The sequence below is a fragment of the Equus caballus genome, chromosome 8 (genome assembly GCF_041296265.1).
Source record: "Equus caballus isolate H_3958 breed thoroughbred chromosome 8, TB-T2T, whole genome shotgun sequence".
NCBI lineage: Eukaryota > Metazoa > Chordata > Mammalia > Perissodactyla > Equidae > Equus > Equus caballus.
This window is the reverse complement of record NC_091691.1, coordinates 24,515,191-24,539,461: the sequence shown is the minus strand read 5'-3', so window position 1 is coordinate 24,539,461 and position 24,271 is coordinate 24,515,191. Positions and strand designations below refer to the sequence as shown.

General features: G+C 57.8%; 1 protein-coding gene across 1 annotated transcript; it reads right to left on the bottom strand.

The window, feature by feature from the left end:
- Positions 1-683: 683 nt before the first annotated feature.
- Positions 684-24,232, bottom strand: SETD1B (SET domain containing 1B, histone lysine methyltransferase). Its single transcript, XM_023647204.2, has 17 exons — positions 24,017-24,232; positions 23,337-23,524; positions 23,020-23,118; positions 22,144-22,414; positions 20,004-20,116; positions 17,770-19,008; positions 13,142-13,969; positions 12,419-12,680; positions 12,002-12,339; positions 11,812-11,914; positions 10,776-11,261; positions 8,226-9,485; positions 7,164-7,330; positions 5,266-5,397; positions 5,068-5,187; positions 4,853-4,990; positions 684-3,279 (listed from the first exon to the last, which is right to left on the bottom strand). Exons 2-17 carry the CDS (start codon positions 23,508-23,510, stop codon positions 3,106-3,108), a joined length of 5,904 nt encoding a protein of 1,967 aa, XP_023502972.1. The 5' UTR covers positions 23,511-23,524; positions 24,017-24,232; the 3' UTR covers positions 684-3,105.
- Between the last annotated feature and the right edge of the window lie 39 nt (positions 24,233-24,271).

Below are 24,271 nucleotides of genomic sequence, written 5' to 3'. Positions count from 1 at the left end.
ATTTGCCACCTGACCGGGGAAATGATATCATGGTACAATTTGCATTTTTCTAGTAAGAAGTGAGGTGCAGCATTTTTTCAGTCAAGCTGCTTTTTGCTGAGGTTGTGAGTCTGTCCTTCTCGGGGATGAGTGGACGTGGTCTAACAAGCTCTCTGTGGGCCCCCTAGTTACCCCATCCCCAGATCGGCCAGAGTGGAGACCTTCCAGGGCACAGAACCTCTGGAATACTGCAAACGCCACATGCATGGAATTCTTCTCAACTTGTGCCTATTTTATCATCCCTCTCTGCCCTCAAATGCGACCACAGCGATGTCTCCTTAAGTGTTAAACATTTTTGAGGTACCACCTTTCCAAGCTCTTCAAGTGAAGCCAATAGGATATTTGATCTTGTTTCCTTAATTGCAGACCATTAGCAGTGTTAGATACCTAAGGTTTTAAGAAACGTTCTGGAGGGAAAATTTAAAAGCTGTGGAAGGTCTAGTCTGACCATAACTTGGCCCAGTTCACAGAATCCACCTACAGGCTCAGAGTTTAAGAACTGCTGGTCTGAGTGGATCACACCTCACCTAGCTCCTTGCACCCCCTGAACCCAGCCAGCCCACCCTCCACGAGAGCAGGGCGAGCTCCCAATAGAAAGAAAAGAGGGAGAGAGGGAGAGAGAGGAGAGCAAGAGAGACGGCGTATCTGTAAGAAAAGTCAGTATATTTATGGTTTGCTTTATAAAAGTTACTATAATACAATGGTACATAGTATTGAATTCACAAAAATATGAACAAATATTTACAGCAAGACACACCCACAACGGAAACACTTCTCTTCAAAACAAGTTACATACGGATGACAGAGTCTATACGCACAAACATCCCTAAAACTTATGGGTTCTTTTCTTTGCGGAGGAGAGAGGGAGGGAGGGAAGGACAAGGAAAAGAAAAGCAGAAACCCCCAACTCTTCAAAAGCAAAGATTTGTTCAGTGAAAATGAAGGCATTGAAAGAAAAATGAGTCAACACATTTCTGGATATGGCAAACCATTTCAAGGGTGGGGTGGGGTTTCCTGGGGATGGGGAGGGCCCAGCCCCTCGCCCATTGGGCAAGGTGAGGCCAGGGTGAGGCGTGAGGCTGGCCCCTGGCCCCTGGCCCCTGGTGTCCTCCCATCCCCCCTCCACTTCTTTCTTGGTGGGAGGGGAGAGAATGCAGACAGCCCCTTGGGGGATGCTCGAGTAACTTAATCAGCCGTCTCTACACACTACGCATTTCCTCATGTGAAAAATAAATATTTCCTCAGTTGCACAATTAGGCAGAAAACCGCAAACGGAAGAGAAGGTCGCCGCTGTGCCCAGGTCCCCACTCTGCGTCTTAATGCCACCGATTTCGTCCACCTTGAAATCGGTGGGCACAGTCTCAAACAGAGAGGGCATGGGGTGGAGGAAAAAAAAACACAACAAAACCACCAACGACAAAAAAAGAGAAAAATAACAATTCTTTGTACAGAATTTACATGATAACAAGCTTGACACAAGCTGAGATACCAGAGGCTCCGGGCCTGCGTCCGCAGGGTGGGGCGGCCCCACCGGGAGCTCTCCCGTCTTGGTGAGGATGACTCCTGGTCACAACAGTCACTTTCCATAAATTATTTACATGCCTGCTCTGCTTTCTGGGGTGCAGGGGACTTGCCTGTGTGTGTGTGTGTGTGTGTTTGTAGGTGTTCTGGAAGTACAAAGAAATGAGCAAAAAAGTCTTCCCACATGTTTCTACAAGAAACAATGTTCCCGAGAAAAAGTCCGTTATGGCAGCCTATATACAGAAGTTGGTTCTGAACTTCAAAAACCTATTTTTTCCCTTCGTTTTGATTTTATACACGCACAAGAAAAAAAATTCATGGAGATACACCCTGAAGAGCATGATGGGAGGGGGGTAAAAAGGACTGAAAAAAAAAAAACCTGTGAAACTTAGATCTGAGTTTTAAAATCTTTTCCAAGATTTTCCTTTCTCTGGGAGAAATAATCTCATTCTGAAAATAAATATGCTCTTGACTTCTTGGGGTGAGGAGGCTGCTGGCAGGGTGAGCTGGGGTGTGGGCTGGGGGCGAGCGGGTGGGTGAAGCTTATAAACAAAAAATGCCACATGCATCAGGTCAGACACCCGTAGTGGCGGGACTGGGGGCCCCGCCGGCCCTGGGAGGCCGTCCTCCGCCCGGTGAAGGTGAGGGCAGGAGAGAGTAGACAACCCTTCCCAGCGCCCTTCGCCTGCACTGGGGCCTCCAGGAGGCTCCCTCGTTGCTGGCATTCGAATGAGAAAGTAAACATTGAACCCAAGATTTGGGGGCTGGCGGGGTGTGGGGTGGCAGGGAGAGCCCGGAGGGAACATTCCTGCCTGGGACCAGCTTGGCTCTACCAGGGTCTGCTCCGGGAAATGGTGCCCCCAAGGCTGCTGGGGAAGGAACAGGTAGGGGTCAGGCAAGGGGGTCCTCTCCTCGCTGAGGCTGCCAGCAGAGAGGGGGGCTTTGCGTAGTGTTCTGAGGTCAAAGCCACCCAGCCAGGCCCCGCTCCTCGCTGCAGCACCAGGCCCAGCGCCCTGGCTGGGGTTCCGGCACGTGGGCCCACTCGCCATTGACCCGAGGCCTCTGCAGCCCCCGCTGGGGGTCCCCGCTCTCTGATTCTGCCTTCACATTTCAACGGTTAAAATGTCTTTTCTTATGACAAGGAAGAAACTAAAGAGGAGACAAAACAACGTAGCAGCATTCATGGGAAGAGGCTGATGAAAAGGCTAGAGAAGAGACAGACAGACAGACGGACAGAGGTGGAGAAAGGGGGAGAGCCAGGGAGAGAGACACAGAGGCAGAGAGACGTTTATGTTGGAACTAAAGAAAAATCCTGAAAGGAGCTTTTTTTAAAAACGAGAGAGACAGAGGAGCCCTTTCCCCTCGAGGGGCTGGAGCTGCGGGGGTCCTGGGGGTAGTGTTGGGGGCGCCAGGCCCTGACATGGCCACTGGGTAGAGGACAGCACCTGAAATGGGGGTGGGAGGTGGGGCCAGGCCCCGGGGCCGTGGGGTCCACGCTCGGGAGCCCCGGGGTGGCAGCTGACATCCTTCTGCTGGGCACCGGGCCTAGTTGAGGGTCCCCCGGCAGTTCTCAGAGCCGCACAGGCAGGGGATCTTGACGTCCTCGATGGGGAACTTGTAGTCGTAGGTGATCTCCTCATTGACGTTGATGTGCTGCTTCGAGTAGATAACGATCTTCTTCTGTGACTCCACTGTGATCACCTTGGCGTAGCAGTTGGGCTGTGGGCGAGGCGGGAGGGGAGGGTGAGCACGCGACCCACCTGGGACCCCACCTGGGACCCCACCCAGGCCCTCCCACACCGTGTCCCCCAAAACTCAACTGAGCCCCAAGCTCAAGGCCTGACTTACTTGCTGCGTGACCCCCTTGCCCACTGGCCACCTGCTCAAGGCCTCGGTTCCCCTCTGGGTGCAAGGACCTCTTGCCTGATATTAAATAAGGATGATGATGATGGTCCTAATCACCAATTACTTCCTAGGCTTCGATTTCCATTCATCCTGCCAGTGACTCCCAAGTTTATATTTCTAGCCCAGGCCCCACTTCTGAGCTCTGGAGACGGTCAGGCACCCCCTCATTGCTCTCCTGGACTACAGCAGCTCCCACTGCCTCTCTGTGCTCTGAAACAATCTATGCCTGACCCAGCAGCCAGGGGAATCTCCCCAAAGGGACAGCAGATCCTGTACGCCCTTGGCTCGAAACCTTCCAGTGGCCTGCCTTGGCTCTTAGAGAAACTTCTCTGCTCTACCTACAGGGCTGAGTGACTTGGCCACCCCATCCTTTCACTGTGCCCTGTTACCCCCTACTCCATCCCCACTGCCCCCCTTGCTGTCCCTCAAACAGGTGTTCTCGCTCCCTGCCCCAGGGCCTTTGAACAGAACGCTTGCCCCACTCACTGCTTCGCCTGGGTGATTCCCCTTATCCCTCAGATCTCATAGCATAGCCCCTACGGGCCCCGGGGATGATCAAGTCACAATTATGCAAGCTGGCGCGTACTAAGCACCTGCTGTCAATACACTCAAAGGGCCCATAGGCAGTGACCCACCTGGTCCTCCCAACAATCTACAAGGAGGACTGTTGTCATCCCTGTTTTACAGACTAGGAAACTGGGGCACTGAGACATGAAGTACAAGCCTACGGTTGCTCAGTAAGTAGCAATCCAAGACTCGAACCCAGGGTTGGGGGTACTTGTCCTGGAACTAGCCTGCCTCCTGTTTGAAGATCCTTGTGTCTGTCTTCAGCGTGAGAACCACCTTGTCATCAATGCCCACCACACCCTGCAACCCTGCCCTGTCCACCACAGCCACCACTAGCCACATGTGACTATTTAAGTTAATTGAAATTAAAAACTCAGTTCCTTAGGTGCGCTGGCCACATTGCAGGGGCTCAGCCCCACATGTGACTAGTACTACATAGTGGACCGCACAGACACAGAGCATTGCCACTAGTGCAGAAAGTTCTACTGGACAGCACTGCCCTAGGACGTAAGCTCTCTGAGGGCTGAGCCCAAACAACTGGGGCATAGAAAAGCCCAGCGCAGAGAAGGAACGCTGTAACCGTTAACTGAACAGACCACTTCTGAGCACCTTGAATCTCATGATGCCCATTTTACAGATGAGAAAACTGAAGCTCAGAGAAGGGCTCCTTGTACAAAGCCTCACACCCCACCCTCACTCCCTACCACCCTTGGTCGACCCTGAGCTTAGGAAGGAGGCCACACTGGTTCCTGTGCCAGGAGCTCCTAGGTCCTCCTGGCACAATGGCAGGGGCAGTGGCCGCCCCTTGCTGGTCACTCACGTTGCAGCTGTGGTTAATGAAGCGCGCGAAGTTGCCGCACTTGGTGGCGTCAATGATGGTGTCGTGGTCCACCCGGAACATGTAGCTGCTACCAATGCCCTCATCCTCATAACGTTTCTCCCGCATGTCGGCGATCACCTGGCCAGGAAAAGCCCTCAGTCTGGGCCGGGCCACCCGTCCCTGCCCTGACGCCCGTCCTGCCACACAGCACCTACCTGGCGGATGTTCTGGCCCACATACTCGATGACCATCTCGTCAGCTGCGATGGGCTCCATGGCGAACAGGCCCCAGTCGTGAATGTGGCTCTTGCAGAATTTGAGCTTCTTCTTGCGGAACTGGGGGAGAGAAGGAGATGAGGGGTGAGAGCCCTGATCTCAGGTCCCGCTGCCACCCCGGGTGGGGCCTGGCCTCACCTTGAGCTGGTTGAACTTGAGCAGGTCACTGTCACAGCTGCCAGTGAAGGAGGACAACAGGCGGCGCTGCTCCGAACGCCGCTCTGAGCCCGCCCGAGTGGAGGCGTGAGGCTGCGCCGGGATGCTCATGCCCTGCCGAGGATGGCGGTGACACATCAGAGGAAGGGGGCGCTGCCCGCGGGAGCTGGTCCACTCACTACAGTACCCATGTCCCCATCACATCCTTGGCGCCCCCAACCTAACTCTGGGTCTCTGTCGCCCTAACTTCCCAGCTTTCTTGCTCTGGCCGGATCTGTGCCTCTCTTGTCCCTAACTGTCACTTCTCCTCTAGCTTGGTCCTTCCCATCAGAATCTGAACGTGCTCAGGTCCCTCCAGTCTTGAAAACGACACAGCTTTCCCTTCACACTCTTGCCGTCTTTCCCCATCTCAGCTGGAAGATTTGGAAGCATCTCTGCTTCTTGGACAGAAGATGGTGGTGTCTGTCTACCTTGACCCTCTCTGACTTCGCCGGACATTCAAAATCACGGCTCCTTCCTGGACATGGAGCATCTCTTCCCTCTCTCGGGCTCCATCGCCCTCTGCCCCAGCCATGAACGCCTGGCGCTTCCCTCCTCCCCAGATGCTCTCCCTGCGTGCGCTTGTCCCTGCTGTGGCCTTTGATTAACATTTCTATCCTCATGATGCCTAAATTCAGGTCCCTGGCCCGGAAGTGCCCCTCCCAAGTTCTATAGTGTACCCATAGATCTACCAGTCTGCCAGACCTCACTGCCTGGATGGTCCAAACCCCAAAACTCAAGCTGTCCCAAAGTGAAGGTGCCACCTTCCTTCCCACCTCAGCACTGGTCCAGCTACCCAGTCGCCAAGGCCAGACCCAGTGGCATCCCCAATTCCCTTGTCTCCTGTACCCAATTCAGCCTGTCCTGTCCATTAGACTTCCTAATATTCTAATATTTCTGATATTCTTCCAAACGCACCCATTTTTGTCCTCATGGCCACCTAAGTCCAACCTATCTGCACCCCTGCACTGGAAACTGTAGCGACTGTGTCAGAGCCTTCCCTCTGGACCCCTGCAGTCAACGGTCTACACAGCAGCCAATGTGAGCTTTGGAAACCACAGCCTGAACCGCATCACTGTCACCCCCTCTCAAAACCCTCCTGTGGCTTGCCGTCACACACAGAATACAAACCACAGCCTCTGGGGCCCTGAGGACCTCTTCTCTCTCTCTCTCTGGCTGTGACTAGCCTTTGCTTTTTTCACACCACTGAGCCCTTCCCTGCCTCAGGGCCTTTGCACATGTTGTTCTGTGTGTGACCTACTAGAGTTAGTGAGCCCCCCTCCTGTTTTAATTTTTTGTTGAAGACTTTTTCTACTTCTCTGCAGTCTCTCCTAGTTATCCACATGGCTTGCTTCTTTACTTTATTCAAGTCTGGCTCAGACGTCCCCTTCTCTGACCCCTTCTGACTTACCAATTCCTAACCTCCTCTGCTGTGTTCTCCATAGCTTGCTCTCCACCTGAATTCTGTGTTTGTCTATTCCCTTATTTCCAGTCTCCCACTAAAACATAATTTCCATGAAGAAAGGATTTGCCTTGTTTGAGGCTGCAGCCCCAGGACAGGCCGGGAACACAGCAGGTGCTCAATAGACATTTGCTGAATTTAAAAAGGAACTAATGAACCTTCTGCAGATGCAACTCAACCCTGCTCACGTGCTCAATTAAAACCCTTTGGAGGTTCTCCACTGCCCACCCTCACCCCGAGCACCCAGGTGAGTAACACCCTCCATGTGCCGGCCCCTCTGGCTCCAAAGCCCCTCACAGTGCCTGGTACCCCCCCCAGGAGGCGCCCACTCACTGCTCAGCCAGGGAGGCTCCGGGGTCTGGGCACCTGATGGCAGTACCTGGGTGTCTGCAGGGGGCTCGTCGGTGCTGGCGCGGCTGCTGTTGAGGTATCTGAGCTTGTCCTTCTTGTCGATGGTGTAGAAACCCTCGCTGCGGGCGCAGCCGGTCACGTGCTCGCGGATGCCATCGTCTCGTTTCTTTTTCTTAGCTGAAGAGAGGCTGGTGGGTGGGTGTGGGTCAAGGGCCACACGGACATTTGGGAGATCCTTCTGGAGACCCATCCCCCAGTCCTGGCCTCTCCACCCTCAGACCAATCTCCCAGAGGGTAAGGATGCCAAGCCCCACCACCCACACCTACGCCGCCTGCATGCAGCTGCCCACTGGCCGACTCTGCTGATGGTCAGAACTCTGTCAGGGGCACCTAGATGCAAGGCCCTGGGTGTGTTTCTTATCCACTTTTTGCCTCAGTTTCCTCATTTGCAAATTGGAGTAATAATGATGCCTCTCTGATTACATCTGCTCAGGCTGCTTAGCAGAGTTTCTGACACAGAGTAGGTGCTCAGTAAATTAGTTTGGTACCAAAGGGATAATGACAGCTCCAAACTCACAGGCTTGTGGTAATAACCATCAGGGCAGCATCATGGCTAAGAGCCCAGATCCTGGAGCCAGCTTTGCCTGAGTTCAAATCTCAGCTCTGCTATTTCATAGCTGTGTGACTTTGGGCAGGTCATTTAACCTCTCTGAGACTCAGTTTCTTTACATGTAAAATGGGAGTAATACTAGTCCCTACCTCACTGGGCTGCTGTGAAGATTAAATTAGGCGACTGGGGGGCCAGGAAGTGTGAGCCCTCAGTCAGCCTCTGCTACCGACATGCTGTACAGTCACATCGTTACATTCGGCCCTAAGACCTGCTAATTCTGGGGGCGAGATGGGCCTGGCATAGAGGGTGTGTGTAAAGTGCGTGTGATGATCCTGTATGGAGCCTGGCAGAGCGCCGGCCCACAGACATTGCTCCATAGGTGACAGTGACTCATGCTACTGTGGGAGATGGGGCCCAAGAGGTGGGTGAGGGCTCCTGCATCCTAGGAGGTGTGGACCCCCGCCCCGCCTGGCAGGATATAGGGATGGTAGACCCAGAGCGTGTCATTGAGCCAGTCCATGCCGTTGTCCTGCTGCAGCAGCCGCTCGTAGGTGACGCACAGGAAGCGGATGTCCTCCTCGTCGATGCCACCGTTCCAGATGTCATACAGGATGGTCATCTCCTCAAACTCAGAGCGGGGCCGGAAGAGGGGTTGTGGTGGCGAGAGCTCCGGTGAGGCTGAGCCTACCAGGTCCTCGTGGCGCTTCTTAGGCGGCCGGCGCCAGGGTCCCCGCATCTTGGCCAGTTCCATGAACTCCTCAGTGACTTCATCGCGCCCACGGGGACCCGGAGGGATGGCCTCAGAGGGCCACTGGTTCTCTAGCTCCTTAAAGGGCAGCTTGGTGGGCTCAACAGGTGGTGGAGGTGGGGGTGGGGGAGGCTGGGGGGGCAGGGGTGGTGGGGGGGCCGGGATCCCCGCGTTCCGGAAGTCCAGGGTCACAGCCCGGGGGTCTCGGGTGCTAGGGAAGACAGGGGTCTGCGGCTGCCCTGGCAGGAGCAGAAGGTCCCTGCCGAGGGCGGCCCCTCCTGGTGGCCGGACCAAGGGCCCATCCAAGGAGAGCACAGCCGGTGGGGATCGCCGGGGCCGGCCCGGCTTCCTCTTGATGGGGGGTGGGCAGGGGGCCAGCGGGGCAGGCAGCAAGGGTGGCAGCTGGGTTGGGGCCCGAGTCTGGGCCCGCAGGACCGGGACCGGCAATGCCAGGGGCAGGGGCAGGGGCAAGGGCAGAGGGAGCGGCAGGCCGGTCTCCAGGAGCACCGGGGAGGCCAGGGGGCCAGCCCGCTCATCGCGCCGGCCAGCGGGGAGTGGGCAGACGGGCAGGAGGATGGGCCCACCGGGCTCGGGGAAGGTGGGCGTGAAGCTGAAGTCCCGGCCAGGTGTCCTTGGGAGGCCCCCGCTGCTCAGGCTGGGGGACTGGGCTGGGTAGGAGAAGGGGCTGCCAGGCACCTGTGGGGAGCTCAGTGACAGGCCGCTGCTACCCCCTGACAGTGGGGGTTCCCCGCTTGGCGTGGCCGGCACCGTCTCTGTGCTCTGCGACTTGGCCAGGCTGCCACAGAGGCCTGGAGTACGTGGGGGCTGGTCCTCTGGGGGAGGTTCCAGAGGGACAGGGGGCTGTGGGGCGTCCGGGGTCTCGGGCTCCGGTGGTGGGCTAGGCGGCCGGGGTGGTCGAGGGGGCGGCAATGGTGGCTGCAGGGGTAAGGAGAGCAGTGCAGGGGGCTCGGGCTCCACTTCCAGCTTGTCCTCTGCATAGAGGTGGGCGAAAACCAGGCCGTTATTACTGGATTCTAACATTGTTCAGTGCTCTGTCTATGCTGCCCTACTGTGCGCTTGACACCCGACCGACTCATAGCCCTCTGAGTCCCCTGGGGTTCTGTGAGTATGGGGACTGTCCCCCTCTAGCTAAACCACTCAAGGACAGCGCCTAGGCCAGTGTCAGGCACACAGTAGGTGCTTGGTAAATGTTGGTGGAATAAATCAAAGATGCAGGAGACATGATTGCTAGCTTTTGACACTGGGTCTTTAGAAGGGAGTTCCTGTGAACAGGGAATGCCCCATAGACCAAGAAGATGGGGTCTGTGATCAAATAAAATTCAACAGGTCTCCTTCCTGCAGGACTTGGCAGAGGCTTTAAGGTTTTCTCTTGGCCTTTATCTCCATTGTCCTATAACACATATTCTAACCTATCTGCTGTCCTGTCACCCTACCCCCTGGAATGCAAGCTCTCCGAGGGCAGACACTTGTCTGTTTGGCCCAATTGTCAGTGCCCAGAACAAGAGAACTGGGGCCACGACAGAGGCGTGATAAATACTTGTGACAATATTCAAAGACCTGTTGTTCAGCAGCCAAATGACGCAATTAAACAAAATACAACAGGTTTCTTTCCTGACGGTCTTATTAGAGGTATGGAGTAAGCACATGCGGCTATGTAAGTTTAAATTAGTTGAAGTTAACTAGCATTACTAATTCAGCTCCACAGTAGCACTTGCCACATTTCAAGTGCTCATAGCCACAGTGTGTCTAGTGGCTATGGTGTTGGACAGGGCAGAGAGAGAATGCTTCCATCACCACAGGAAGTTCTCCTGGCCGGCGCTGTCAGAGCCTTTTAGGTGCTCTGTGCAGCTCCACTGAGATGGTGGAGGGTGCAGTGTCCGCAGCCCCTCTCGCCTGGCCCAGCTCCCCCGGGGCTCATCACTAAAACGACTGCACACACCCACCCCCCTTTTGGGGAGCATCTCGTGGGACTGATGGTCCAAGAACTGAACTAGTGGGGAAACACTGGCAGAGAGGAGTGGTACCGGCAGTGGACACCATCAACACGGGCCAGGTTCAGTGCTCGCACATTGTGTCACCTTACCCTGCCCTCCCTCACGGCCTCATGAGGGGGGCGCTGTCCACTGACCCCATCTGACAGATGAGGAAACTGAAGCTTAGGAAGGTTAGGTGATTTACCCAAAGGAGCCTAGGCTCATTCTGACGGAGGCCCTCATTCCCGCCTCCCTCCCCACGACCCTCACATGGGCTGCAGGTGTTACCTGGAGAGGGCCCTGGGGATGGCAGGGGCCGGGTCTCCACCTCTCCAACAGGGGGCTCTGGAGACAGCAGCCTGGCCGCCTCCTGGTTCAGGTGCGGCTCCTCAGGGGGCTCCTGGCAGCTCGCCAGCTCCTCGACACCCACAGGCAAGGAGGGCTCCTCCAGCATGGGGGTCTGCTCCTCGGGGGCTTTGTCCTCAGCCTCAATGTCCACCTCCTCTTCCGTGCCCAAGGACTCCATGGCGGGCGCCCCCATGGCCACGTCCTCCTCAAAGTCCTCGTCAGGTGCAGTGGGAGCCATGCTCTCATCTGCAGCTGCCTCCTCTTCCTCCTCCTCCTCCTCCTCTTCCTCCTCTTCCTCTGCTTCCACCTCTTCTTCATCCTCTGAGGATGACGAGGACTCAGAGCTTGATTCGAACTCAGAGGACTCAGAGCTCTCGCTGGAGGACCCAGCTTCAGCCTTAGAGGTGGCGATGCTCACTGTCTCCTCTGGGTGGGGACACAGGCAGGGGCCCTCTCGTTATCTGCTGTGCCCCAGCCAGATGCTTTACCAAAGGTCTCAAACTGGTGGCACCTGGGCTGAATATGGCCCTCGGATAAGTCGGGGAATGTGTGCATGCGTGTGCTAACTACTTGTCATGTTTTTAAATTGAGGTGAAATCCACATAACATTAAACTGACCATTTTACAGTAAACAATCAATGGTATTTAGTACACTCACAATGTGTACAACCAATACCTCTATTTAGCTCCAAAATATTTTCATCAGTTCAAGAAGAAACCCATCCCCTTTAGCTATCACCACTCTACCCCCATCCCTTGCCCCAAGCAACCACTAATCTGCTTCCTGTCTCTATGGATTGAGCTGTTCTGGGCATTTCATATAAAAGGAATTATACAGCATGTCACGTGTGTGTTAATGAGTTCACATTTCAAAGGCAAGAAATTTTGCCCCAAATGTATCGCTAACTATTGTTCCGACTCTGCCCTCTGCAGAGGGACTCTGGGCCGGGCCAGGTGCACAGCCTGCCCCACTCACCTCCGTCCGAGTCCCCTTCTTCCTTCTCACTCGCCCCTGACAGGGCTGTGTCTTCATCATTCTCAGACTCATCCCGGTCATCACTGTCTTCGTCGTCGTCATCCTGGGGGGAGGGATGGGGAGGCTGGGTGAAGGGCCTGGGCCCCCTCACCTGGCCCAGCACCCCAGGCCTCCTCAGCCTGAATGGTACCTTATCTGATGCGGATGAGGTCGAGGAGGAGGAGACCTGGCTCCTGGGGCCTTCCTCCTCCTCCTCCTCCTCCTCCTCCCCCTCCTCTTCCTCCTCGGTGCTTTCCCGCTCCTCTTTGTCAGAGGCTGAGGACGAGGGTGAGGTGGTCGAGGATCCCGAGGATGAGGATGCCGATGAAGAAGAGGACACTGACAATGACTCCTTCTCGTCCTCCTCCCCTCCACTGTCCAGCTCCAGTGGCCGGGCCGGCCGCCGCCGCACGCCCACACCCTTGGGGTCTCGCTTGGCGAGCTCACAGGGGGCGTCTGCCATATCCCGGTCCCGCTCACGCTCGGATTCTGTGGGAGGCAGGGTGTCAGAGCTGGGCAGGAGGAACATGGAAGGAGAAGACATGGAGGAAGGGGTGGGCACACAAACCTTCATCTTCCTCATCCACAGAGGTGGAGGGCCGCAGCCGCTTCTGGTCGCCAGACGACGCTGTGTCTGGTGGCTCCTTCCTCTTGACCTTGAAGGAGGGCAGCCGGATGGCCCCGCGCAGCCCAATGCCCAGGCCCAGGCCCTCGTAGCCCAGGCCCTCGCCCTTGCCCCATGACTCCAGCAGGCACGAGGCGATGCGGTCCTTGGGCTTCGGCCTGTCCTCATCCTTGTGCTCGCCGGACTTCACAGGGGTCAGTGAGGCCTGGGGTGCGAGAGAGGAGGGGAGCGTCACCATGGTTACAGGGCTGCTGTGACCTTGTGGGGTGGCTCTCCCTGAGCAGCCTGCCTTCTGCTGATAGTGACAGTTGCACGGTACTGGGCACTTCCTTTCTGTGTACCTGGCCACACTTTGTGCCCACCACTCCAGTGGATGGCCCCAGTACTCCACTCTGCCTCACTGACCCTCAATTTCCTCACCTGCAAAGTGGGCCACTACAGCTACCTACATCAGAACAGTGGCTTTGGCCCTTTAGAAATCGGAATCCAGAAGAAACATTGTAGATACATTCGTATCATCGAAACACAAGTTTCACAAAATAATATTACACTATCCTATTTTGGGGGTGTGGGTGGCAGAAGTGCCTTGGGAGTAGAAGGGGTGCCCAGCTGGGTTCCTGCCTCACACCCACCCGCCACCCAGGGTGCCCGCGTCCACCCACCCACCTTGGCCATCCGTTCCTTCTTATCCCACCACTCGTCGAAGGCCCGGAAGGCCACCACCTCCACCATCTTGCGGTTCAGGTCACGCTTCATGATGGCCTTGAGTTCTTTGAGCACCACGAGCAGGACGCCATCCACAGTGGCCTTGTGTGGGTCCTCCTGGCGTGGCACATAGCCTGGTGGCGGCACTGATGGGTCAAACTTGGGCAGGGGTGGCCAGGGCTGCCCGCGGCCTGGGCCAGTGTTGCTCAGGGAGAAGGGGCCCCGGTAAGGCGGCAGGTTGACGAACTGCAGCCCAGCCGAGGCAGCGGCGGCCGCGGCAGCCATGAAGGGAGGATAGGGGCAGGCACCCTGGCCTGTCATCAGACGGCTCAGCATCTGCGTCTGCATCTGGAAGGACATGGGCATGCCGCCCCACTGGCCACCCAACACGTGGCTCATGTCCACCTGCATCACGGGAAACAGCCCCGGCGGGAAAGGCGGCAGCGGCGGCAGGATGGGCGGGGGTGGGACACCAGGTGGTGGTGCTGGCAAGGGTGGTGGGGGCACTGTCACGGCTGGGTGGGCTGGGGGTGGTGGGGGCGGTGGTGGGGGCAGAGGTGGGGGCATGGGGAAACCAGGCTGCGGTGGGGGCGGTGGCGGGGGTGGAGGCAGTGGTGGGAAGCCAGGGGGTGGGGGCAGTGGCAGGGTCGGAGCCAGCACAGAGGGGGCTGCCACAGCCGCCGACCCTGGGGTCACCACCATGGGCTTGGGGCAGTCAGCGCTGGTGATGGGGGCCGAGGGCATCTCATCATCCGAGATCTCCATGTCCTCACCCGAGGACTGCTGGCCCTGTGGTGAAAGCAAGGAGAGAGCAGTGAGGGTGAGCCTGGGAGGCCACGCAGGCTCCCAAAGCCCCCTTCTGAGCCCCAGAAAGTTGGAGAAGCTTTCTGTAAGACTAGCGAGCAACATGGATTCTGCCATTCTGATCCTTGTCCCCTCCCTTCCCAGCCCTGTGGCCTTGGACAAGTCATTTAACCTCTCTGAGTCTCAGTTTCTCCATTTGCATAATGGCATCATATTACCTGCCTCGTGGGGTAATTATAAAGATTCATTCATTCATTCATTCATTCAACAAACATTTACTTGGCACCTGCTGTGTGGCAGGCACACCATTCCAGGTGCTAGGGACACAGTGGTGAACAAGACAGATGAAATCCATGCTCTCTTGGAGTTAAACTTCTAGAGGGAAGAGGCAGAGGACAACCAGGATAAAGGTGTGAAATATACAGTCCACCACAGAGAAAAAGAAAACCCGGGAAGGGAGATGCGGCATGAAGGAGGAAAGAGATGCTGTCTCAATCTGAGAGATTCTGTTTCAGTTTGTATTCAGAAAAGATAATACTATTAGTTAACACCCTTATAGCACTTCCTGTGTGCCAGGCACCTTTCTAAGCATTTTACATATATTAACTCAGCTAATCCTCAGAGCAACTCTACAAAGTAGGTCTGCTCTCTCCATTTTTATGGATGACAAAACTGGAATACAGAGACCTTAAGAAATTTGCCAGGGCCAGCCCCAGTGGCCTAGTGGTTAAGTTCAGTGCTCTGTGCTTCAGTGGCCCAAGTTCGGTTCCTGGGCATGGACCTACACTGCTGTTGGCAGCCACGCTGTGCTGGTGGCCCACATACTCAAAAACAGAGGAAGATTGGAATGGATGAGCTCAGGGCGAATCTTCCTCAGGGGAAAAAAAAAAGAAAAGAAACTTGTCCAAGCCTACACAGCCATTAAGAGATGGAGCCAGGATTTGAACCAGAAAGTGGCTCCCCAGCCTGTGTTCCCAGTTGGCCTGTTGTCCTCACTGCAGCAGAGAGGGCCCAAAGGAGGTGACACTGGAGCAAGTGGGGTTAGCAGTACCAAAGGTGCATAAATTGGAGATGTGTCTTTATTCTTCCTTAATTACTCTTTTCATCTAGTCTCATAACTGCACGCTCGCTTAGTGTGGTCCAGTGTGGGGCTGAGTGTGGCAGGCATACAATGTCTCATCAATGTCTCTTTTCTTATCTGCACCAAAACCTCACAAGATGGGGTTTCACTCCGATCCTTCTGACAGATGAGGAAACACACTCAAAGAGCAGGAAATCACAGCCAGTCAGAAACGGGGCCAGGACTCAAAACCTAGGACACCTGCTCAGTGAGGGTTAAGGGGGCTGTTGTCCAAATCCAGGGATGTGGTACCAGGTGACCAGGGGAGGAGTCAAGCATGACCCCGGCTCTGAAATGGGCAAGGGCCCCTTTGCCTTGGGACATGGGGCTTCGGGGAGCTGGATGCACAGGCCTGGAACTGGAGGGAGGCATTGGTCCACGTGGTGGAGGTGGAGGGAAGAGGAGCAGGGGTAGGGAGAGGAGGACAGGCCACCCCCAGGCTCTTGTGTCAGGACAAGAGGCGAGGAGGTAGCTTAGGCCCTGCCCAGGGTGAGCGCAGCTGAGGATCACAGCCTCTGTCCGGTGTTAAGAGACAGGAGAGCCTTTAAAGGCTGAGGGGGCGGGGTCTGTGCAGGCTGCAAGGTCAGAGGTCAGGTTTACAGGTGAGGGAGGACTCCAAGGGCATCAGAGGGGCGCAGCGAAGAGGAATAGGACCCTCCAACCCTTCGGCAGCAGCAGGAGGCTCTGCATTTTGCTAGGTCCCCTCTACGGACACACCCACTCTCTCTCCCTCTTGGGGGTCCCCACGCCAGACTGAGGGAGGGACTGGCAGGCTCAGCCTGACATTCAGGGACAGCCCCCGGAGATGAGTCCTGACAGCCGGGCGAGCGGGCGCAGCGCGCAGAGGGTTAAGCCGGCACCGCGGCCAGCCAATCACGGGGAGCCCCGGGCTCCAGCCGGCCGGCCCCGCCCTCCGCCCAGGCCCGGAGCAGCCGCGGGAAGCGCCGCCCCCCCCCCCAGCCCAGCCTGGAGCGCCCCCTGCGGCCCGCCCTTAGGCCGAGACGGTGGTAGGCAGGTGAGGGTGGTAGGCAGGTGCTGTCACCGTCCCATTTCACAGACGACGAAACTGAGATTCAGACAGGGAAAGTGCCTTCCCCAAGGTCGCCCAACTAGTAAGTGACAGAGCTAGGACTCGAGGCTCAAGGACGGGAGCCTGAACTTTTCACCAACAGCCTCAGTGAAGAATGGGACTCTCTCTCTCCACCCTCCAAGGTCCGTCCGTCCCGTCAGTCTCCCACCCGCCTCCCGCTGCTCTCCCGGAGTCTTCAGCGGGGACTGGGACTCCCTCCCGGCTCGGTCCCGAGGAGCCCGGGTGCTGCTCTCCCGACCGCCAGCAGGGGGCTCCCGAGGGCCAGCCTGGAAGTTAGAAGTACTCCCCGGCTTCCCTGGGCTAATGTCCTGGGGCATCCCCGACCCCAGATCCCTGGGCCTCAGTCTCCCCTTCCCTATAGTGACACGGCGAGAGCCCATTCCCTCTGGCTACTCTGGGCTTCCCAGCCCTAGGCCAGTCGGTCAGGATGGTAAACATCCTTAACCCCAGGGAACTGAGAGGGAGGGAAGACGGGAGGATGGCAGGGCCAGCAGCCCCCTACCTCTGCACACCTGTCAACTCCCCCTGCCTGGTCCCCTTGGCGCCAGAAACCACTTCCCTAGAACGGCCTGGAGGCCCCTTGGAGCCCCAGCCACCTGCGGTCCCCTCCGGGGCAGGACAGGTTCCTCTCTGTTCCTCCCTGAGGCAGCCAAACCGGCCTGATCAAAGGGCCTGGGAAGGGGGGACCCTCCGCCCTGCTGCCCACAGGACACAGAGCTCTGTCTAAGCCCCTGGCTGCTCATGCCTGCCGGGCCCACAGGTTCCAGCTCAGGTCTCCAGGAGGGCCACTGCAGGTGCCTGGACCAGGAGGGAGGAGGAGCAGAGCCAAGGAAGATGACCTAATCCCCCCCATGGCAATGTGGCACACAGTGCCCCTACTCCAACCTGGAGGTGGAGGATCCTGGGGTGAGGAGAGGGTACAGGGTGGTCAACTTTGCCGGCTTCTGTCCCTGGCCCTCCCCCTGGGCTAGCCCTTAACTCCTTCACTCCTGGAACCAGGGGCAGAGGGAAAAGGAAAACTTCAGTGCCCTCCCTGCCCACTACGGTTTGCCCCCTCTTCAGAGAGCACCAGGTTCTAGGAGACAGTGCTCCAGAGCTCCGACCTGACCGAGCTCAGGAGAGCGCTCTGGCTAATGCCTCTCCCCAAATCTGCATGAGCATCAGGACCAGCCTTGATCACCCCCCAGCCACCCAACAGAGAAGGAGGCCCAGAACCTGCAGCCCATACTCTCTGGGGTCTCAGCAAACTCCTACCAAAGAAGCTCAAGTCGGAATTTATCCCTAGGAAAAGTCATGACTTCCCATACCTAACAAGGAGGGCAAGAGAACTAGGTCATGTTTCCCTTCTCTCCATAGCTGCTAGGGAGCTCAAAGCCAAATCAGCTGCTCAATCACAGCCCCTGGTGCTTTTTGCATCCTCTTTTTATTTTTGATCTGGTATTTTGCCTGCTCTAGCCCTGTTGCTTCTGTGTCTTAGCTAGTTATCCTAAGGGGATAACGTTTCAAAGGGGGAAAGAGGGAGATTCAAGACAGATAAAACCAATCCCAGACAGAGATGGACAAACACGGTGGTACCTCATCCATCTTCTCTGAGGTTGGGGTCCTGTCTCCAGCCAGGTCCAAGGCCACCTCAGTTGTCTGGCCCAGAAGACTGGTCGGGTCTGGGGGTCCTGGCTCCGGTGGGGGCCGGAGCCCCAGGCCCAGGTCAACCTCATCATCCTCATCCGAGTCAGGCAGTGGTGTGGGGCTGATATCCTCCAGGCCGGTGCTGGAGGGGCGTGAGGAAGGTGGTGTGGGCCCTCGAAAGCCCAGCTGGGAGTTAGTGCCAAAGGTGGCCAGTGGGGAGAGCTGGGAGGAGGACGACGAGATGGGGCTGCCCTCCATCTGCAGCTCCGTGTCCGAGTCCTGCTCCCGAAGGAAGGGCAGCTTGGTGCGCTGCTCCTTCAGCAGCATCTCGATGCGGGAGTCCAGGCTGTCGTGGGGCTTCTCCGGCCCTGCAGGCGATGACTCCAGCGTAGGCGTGCCAGGACTGTCACAGGGCTCAGGACTCCAGCCGAAGGTCGGCCGGCCGCCCAGCTCCATGCTGTTGGCATCAGGGGGCGGTGGGCCGGGAGGCGTGCCTGGCTTCTCCTTGGTCAGGGGCTCAGTGGGGGGCAGAGGCGGGGGCGCAGGTGCTCTCCGGAACTCCCCGCTGTCACGGGCCCCAAAGGGGGTTGTGGCGGTGGGCTCCTCAGGAGGTGGGGGGAAAGGGGGCACAGGGGTCTGATATGGAGAGAAAGCCGACTTGAACGTGACTCCAGGAGCAGAGGCTGCTGGGGCAGGCGGTGGAGTGTGGGCAAATGTGACTGGATCCTGTGGCTGGGCCTTGAATGGAGGGCCACCGCTGCCCCCACTGCTGCCAACTGCCCCAAACGGGAGGTCCACAGAGCCCCTGAAGGCGGCTGTGGCCCCTGCCACCGCGGTGACTGCAGAAGAGTTGTGGACATAATGATGCTCATGGCGGCGGTTGTAGGCATCCGTGAACTTGCTCTCGTGGCGCCGGGCCTTGAAGGTCGCTGCGGGGTCCTGGCTGAAGAGGTAGGAGGGTGTGGGCTGGCGGCTAGAGTAGCTGGAGTCCTGCGAGAAGGGGGTACCCAGGCGCGGGGTGAGCGGCGTGCCCTGTCCGTAGGAGTTGGGCGTGTCCAGGCGGCAGCTGGAGTAAGCAGTGTCCTGGGAGAAGGGTGTCCCACCACTATTGGGGGTGACAGAGGATGAGCCAGAGCCACAGCCTGCAGATAGGCCACCATCCTTAAGGCGCTTCAGGGCATCTGACAGCTAGAGAGAGAGAAAGAGAGAGAGAGAGAGAGAGATGTGAGATCATTGGGGGGAAGACATGCAGCGGAATGGGGCTGTTTTCCCTTCTCACTCTGGCTGCTGGGGAGCTCAGAGCCAAACTGGTTGCTGTAGAACTACAGTATGGTGAAAGGAAGGGGTGGGGGAGATTAAAGAGGAGTGTCTGATGGTCTTAACGTTTTTCTAATCTTGGGGTAGCCAGTTATCCTCAGAGGAAAAACCCCTTGAGGGTTTTTCCTAATCCCTGAAGCAGAGAAAAGATAAGACCTTGACATCTTGGTTTGAATTGGGATTTCCTTCCTGCCTCAGGTTGTCAGAAATCAAAAACTTTCCAGGTGGAGATAGCTGCCTGTGGTTTTAGGAATGAGGGGTGGCCAAGGGCCTTGTCCCCCCAGTCTTGATGTCTTAGGATTTAAATAGTGTGACATGGTACAAGTGCCTAATAAACAACCCAGCTGACTGAAAGTAAGCAGACTCTTCACTCTGGAATAGTTACTGGGGGGGCGTGCGGGGGGGGGGGGGGGGGTGCGGGGGTTGACACTGGGATGAAGAGCTCCCCAGGAAAGACTGGTCTAGGTGAGTGTCCTGGGAGGCAGTGGTTGGGAAAGGAATTGTCTTGCTGTGGAAGGAGGGACCTGAACTCTGCTCTCTGGGGACAGGGCTAGAGGGGTGCACAGGGGTAGAGGTGTGCACAGGACATCAGACACCAGGACCCTGGACACAGCAATGTTTCAGTATCAATGTGGAAAGCAGGCCCCAGGGGGGCTCTGGGTCTTGTGGGAATCCCAGCCCGTGCAGGGGCAGGGCTGGGGGCCTGTGCTCGGCGAGAGCTTGGGCAGTCTGGGCTTTTAGACCATACTGGAACCTGTGGTGCGTGTGGCCAGGCTCCTTTCCCTCCCAGACCCTGGTGTCCAAAGCTGGAGATGGTGGGGCAGCGGGGAACAACACAACGACACGACTGACAGCCATAAACCCACCTGCAGGGTCTCATTCACGATGGGAGAGACAGCGTCCAGCTCACCCACTGGGAGGGTCTGGGGTGTGTATCGGCCCGTGACCAACAGTTCATAGAACCGCATGCGGGTTTCCCCTGTGGAAAGGGAAGGGAGGGAGGACTCAGCAAGGCTCAGGATGGGGCAGCCCCCGCAGGTTGGCATCCTTGTGGGTCCCTGAGACCCCAAGCCTGGGGAAGCTGTGTGACCCTGACCAGCTTCCCATCTCTCTTTGTACCTCACGCAAGAGTCCCACCTGTTCAACGAAGCTGCTAAATAAACTGTATGATTTGTCTGATCCTGAGATTCAGAATTTGATGCCTCGTGGGGCTGGGACTCCCCCAAATACAGAAATGCCACCTGCAACACAAACCCCCTTCCTGTCACCTGGCCATGGCACCCAAAGAGTGAGTCAGGTCTTCCCTGTCCCTTCACCTTCCCATTTAACAGCCAGGGCCCTGTACCAAGGGGAGAGGAGACTGACACAGGCGACAGTTTCTTGTTAACTCTCTGGGGCCAGGTGACCAGCAAAGTTTGTAAAACACACTCTGGTACGACATTACTGTGAACTCCACACGCCTCCTCCTCCACCCAGGCTCCCCAGCTCGCCGGGGCCCACTGCACCCTGTCTGGTAACCCTCCACCCCAGCAGACAGAGGCCTCTACAGACCAGGGGGCCCCAGATTATCGATATTTATAGAGCCCGCTGAGGCAGCTGCATACATATGCAAAGGAGACACATTCCTTGAGCGACTCTTTACACTTTACCGGTCTCTTTCTTGAAATACAAACTTAGTTGGCAGTCTCTGAGAGCTCCCCTCTTTTTTTTTTGCAGAAATGAAATTTTGGTAAGAGCTGATGGCAGCCGCCCAAGGAATACATAGATTTGAAAGGGTCCATCCCTCCCCACCCCCCGCAGAGATTGAGAAACTAGAGAAGGGGGGTCAAGGGGCTGGGGCTTGGCCAGGAACCTGGGTTGTGCCCTCAGGAGGCTCAGAACTAGGGACAGGCTTGAAGAGTTTGTGGATAACCTTGCCTACCCAGGACCAGCGTCCTTCCACAACCCCCAGCAAGGTCTTAGAGACTCAGTCAATATGTATTCATTATTAAAGACAAAAAAGAAAGGGTTAGATTTTCCTGTCTTGGGTTTCGTGCGCCCTGGTTGCCCCTAAACCTCATGCTCACAAAACCCCTGGAAGCCACCTACCTAAGCCCTCCCAGGCAGGGTCTCCCAGGGGACCCCCAGGGGCTCTGGACCCAACAGCATCTGCCCAGTCACAGGGCTGGCTGGTCCTCAGCGCACCCGCACCTTCTTCTATATCAGTGAGAACTTCCCTAGAGAGGCCACAGGCAAACCCCAGGGATGCCCTGGAGGCCTGCGAGCCCCTCCAGCCAGCATCCAGGAGGAGCCTCCCAGGACCCTGAGGGTGGGAGGGATGGCCTCCCCAGCCTGACTAGCCCAGACTCTCCCAGCAGCCGCTCAGAGTGAGCACAGAGTGAGATTCCGGTGCATGGGAGGTGGTGCTGTCTCTTTAAGAGAGAGGAGGGAAGACACAGTGTCAACCCTTGAGCACCCAGAGCATCCGCTCTAATCGGAACAGTATCAATGAAACCACACTCTGGGCCCAGATTGGCTCCCAGTTCCACGGGGAAGGGGCACCCTGGGTCCTTAGAGGACTCTCTCTTTAGTTGAGGGACCTATTCTTCATGTATTTAAAGGCATCTTGCTGGCTCTCCCTCAGCCCCCCACAAATAAACAAACCCTGCCTCCTCCCCTAACACAGTTGGCAACACTGGGGACTGTCTAAACCCAGGCCACCAGGGCTCAGAGAGGGGCCCACAGGGGTGTCGGCAGTGGGGAAGCCTCCGGGTGGTCCCTAGGGGTGCAGTGGCCAAGGACTGGCACATTTGGTAAATTATAGCTTGTCTCCTAGCAACAGACAACACATTTAGCTCCACGTGACTCTACCCTCAGGAGGGGGAAAAATACAGCTGTAGGGGGGCACACAAGGAAGAGTGAGGGGGTCCCCAACACTGCAGGAGGGGCCCTAGGGGGGAAAGGGGTCACAGGGACAGGTCTTGCGGCTGCTCAGCAGTGGGCAGTCCAGAGCAGGCCTCCACTCACCTTTGGTGTCCAGCTCCACGTGGATGATATTGCCCATGACCGAAGTGCTGTGCAAGTGCTGAACCGCCTCCTTGGCCCCCCTGACCGTGGCAAAGACCACCTTGGCAATGCCCAAGTGCTTCTTGGTCTTGGGGTTGTACAAAATCTCCACCTCCTCCACCTCCCCATACTTCTTGCACATGTCCCTCAGGAAGTTTTCGCGGATGTTATCATTCAGCTTGGCAAATGTCACCTGCTTCGGAGGCACCGGGCCCACGTAGAACTCATCGATCTGGCAGGGGACGAGGGGGAAGGGAGTTTGGAGAACATTGAAACCGAAGGAAAAACAACATTTCCCCACTCGCCCGCCCGTTGAAAACAATGAAGGGTAAAAAATTAAAAAAAAAATTTTTTTGGAAAAAAAAAAATGCACGCGGGCGGGCCCGGGAAGCGGAGGATTAAATCGTTTGGAACGTGGAAGTCCTCTGGGTTCGAAAGGAAAGGGGAAAAAGAAACAGTTTCTCTTTCCCCACCCCCCATTCTGGCCTCCTCTCCCTGCTGCCGGGTCAGGGGCGACCCCTGGGGCTAGGAAGCTGTCCCCGTAAAGCCAGAAGGCTGGGAAGGGGGGCGGGTCCCGGGGCTGAGTCCCCCGGCTGGCAGGAGCCAGGTGGAGACCCGGAGCCCCCAGCTGGGCGGGCAGGACACTGTATCAGCGCCTTGATTACAGTTTCACCGAGTGTTTACAGTAGGCTTGGAAGGGACACCCTCTCGCAGCCATCTCCCCCTCCCCGCCAAAACTTCCCCGGCCCGGACGGCGGGAACTCAGAATCCGGCTGGGCTCGGTCAGGACTGGCGTTATTTTCGAACTCGCGGAGTGGGGAGGGGGAGGGGTCCTACCTTGAATTTGGGCACCGACAGCTCCAGCTCCTTGTTTTTGGTCCAGATCCCGACGACCCGAGGATCTTCGACGATATCCACCGGGCGGTTGCTGGACATCTGTGGGGAGGAATTGGGGGCGGAATGGGAGGGCTGGACCCACTCCCCGGGGGCAGGGGCAGACCCCCCTTCTCCAGGCGCTTGTCAAACTCCAGGGCTGGGGCCCCGGCTGACAGTTGGCCCAGTGGTCGGGCGGGGGTCCCCGGGCCGCTCGGACCCCTCTCCCCGGGCAGGGCTGGGGTGGGTGGGGGCGGCGGGGAGGCGCGCCGGCTACTCACCGCCAGGCTGAAATGCTGCCCATCGTAGCGGTACAGTTTATGATGCCCCTTTTTCAGAGCCGGGTCAATCATCAACTTGTAACTTCTCCAATGGTGGTTCCTCCTCTCGCCCGAAGGGCCGGGCTGCGGCGGGGGCTGCTGGTGGTGGTGGTGGGGGGGGTGACTGTTCTCCATGCCGTTAACCCAACCTGAAAACGAGCAAGTTGTTGTCGTCTCAGCCGCGGCGGCGGCGGCGGCCGCTTCTACACACACGCGAGAGAATCCAATCGTCCGGCCCCCACCCCCTCCCACCTTACCAGCGCGCCCCAAAAGGAGCTGTCTCGCTGGCTCCCCCCAAAATAAGAATGGAGCGAGAGAATAACCCTTCCGGGAGAATTAGGCGCCCGCCCGCTCGGCCACCGTCTCGGGGCGGCTGCGAGGGGCTCCCGGGGGCCCCGGGTGCGGGCTGGCGGTGCCCGGGGCGCCCGGAGGACGCGGGCTCCGGCCCATGGTGCCCGCCCGGCCGCCCGGCGTGGCGCTCGCTCGCTCGCTCGCTCGGCCCGGCTCGGGCGCGGGGCTCGCGGCAGGCCTGGCGCCGCCCGCCCGCCCGCCCGCTCGCTCGGCCGGGGCCGGGGCCGGGGCCGGGGGCTCGGGCTGCCCGGCTGCCGGCCGCGGCCTCTCCCTCCCCGAGCCGCGCTTACATCCCCGCCGGGCGCCGGCCTCCCTGCGCCGCCAGCCAGTACATGGTGTCCCCCGCGGGAGCCGAGGCCGGGGCGGCCGGACTGGGGGCCGGGACGGGGGGGCACCGCCGCCGCGGCTGCCGGGCCCGGAGCTGCTGCCGCCGCCGCTGCTGCTGCTGCTGCTGCTGCCCGGGAGGCGGCTGGCGGCGGAGGCTCGGCTCCCAGTAGCCGCACATCCCACAATACACCGCTAAGGAGCCCGACCCGAGCGCTCAC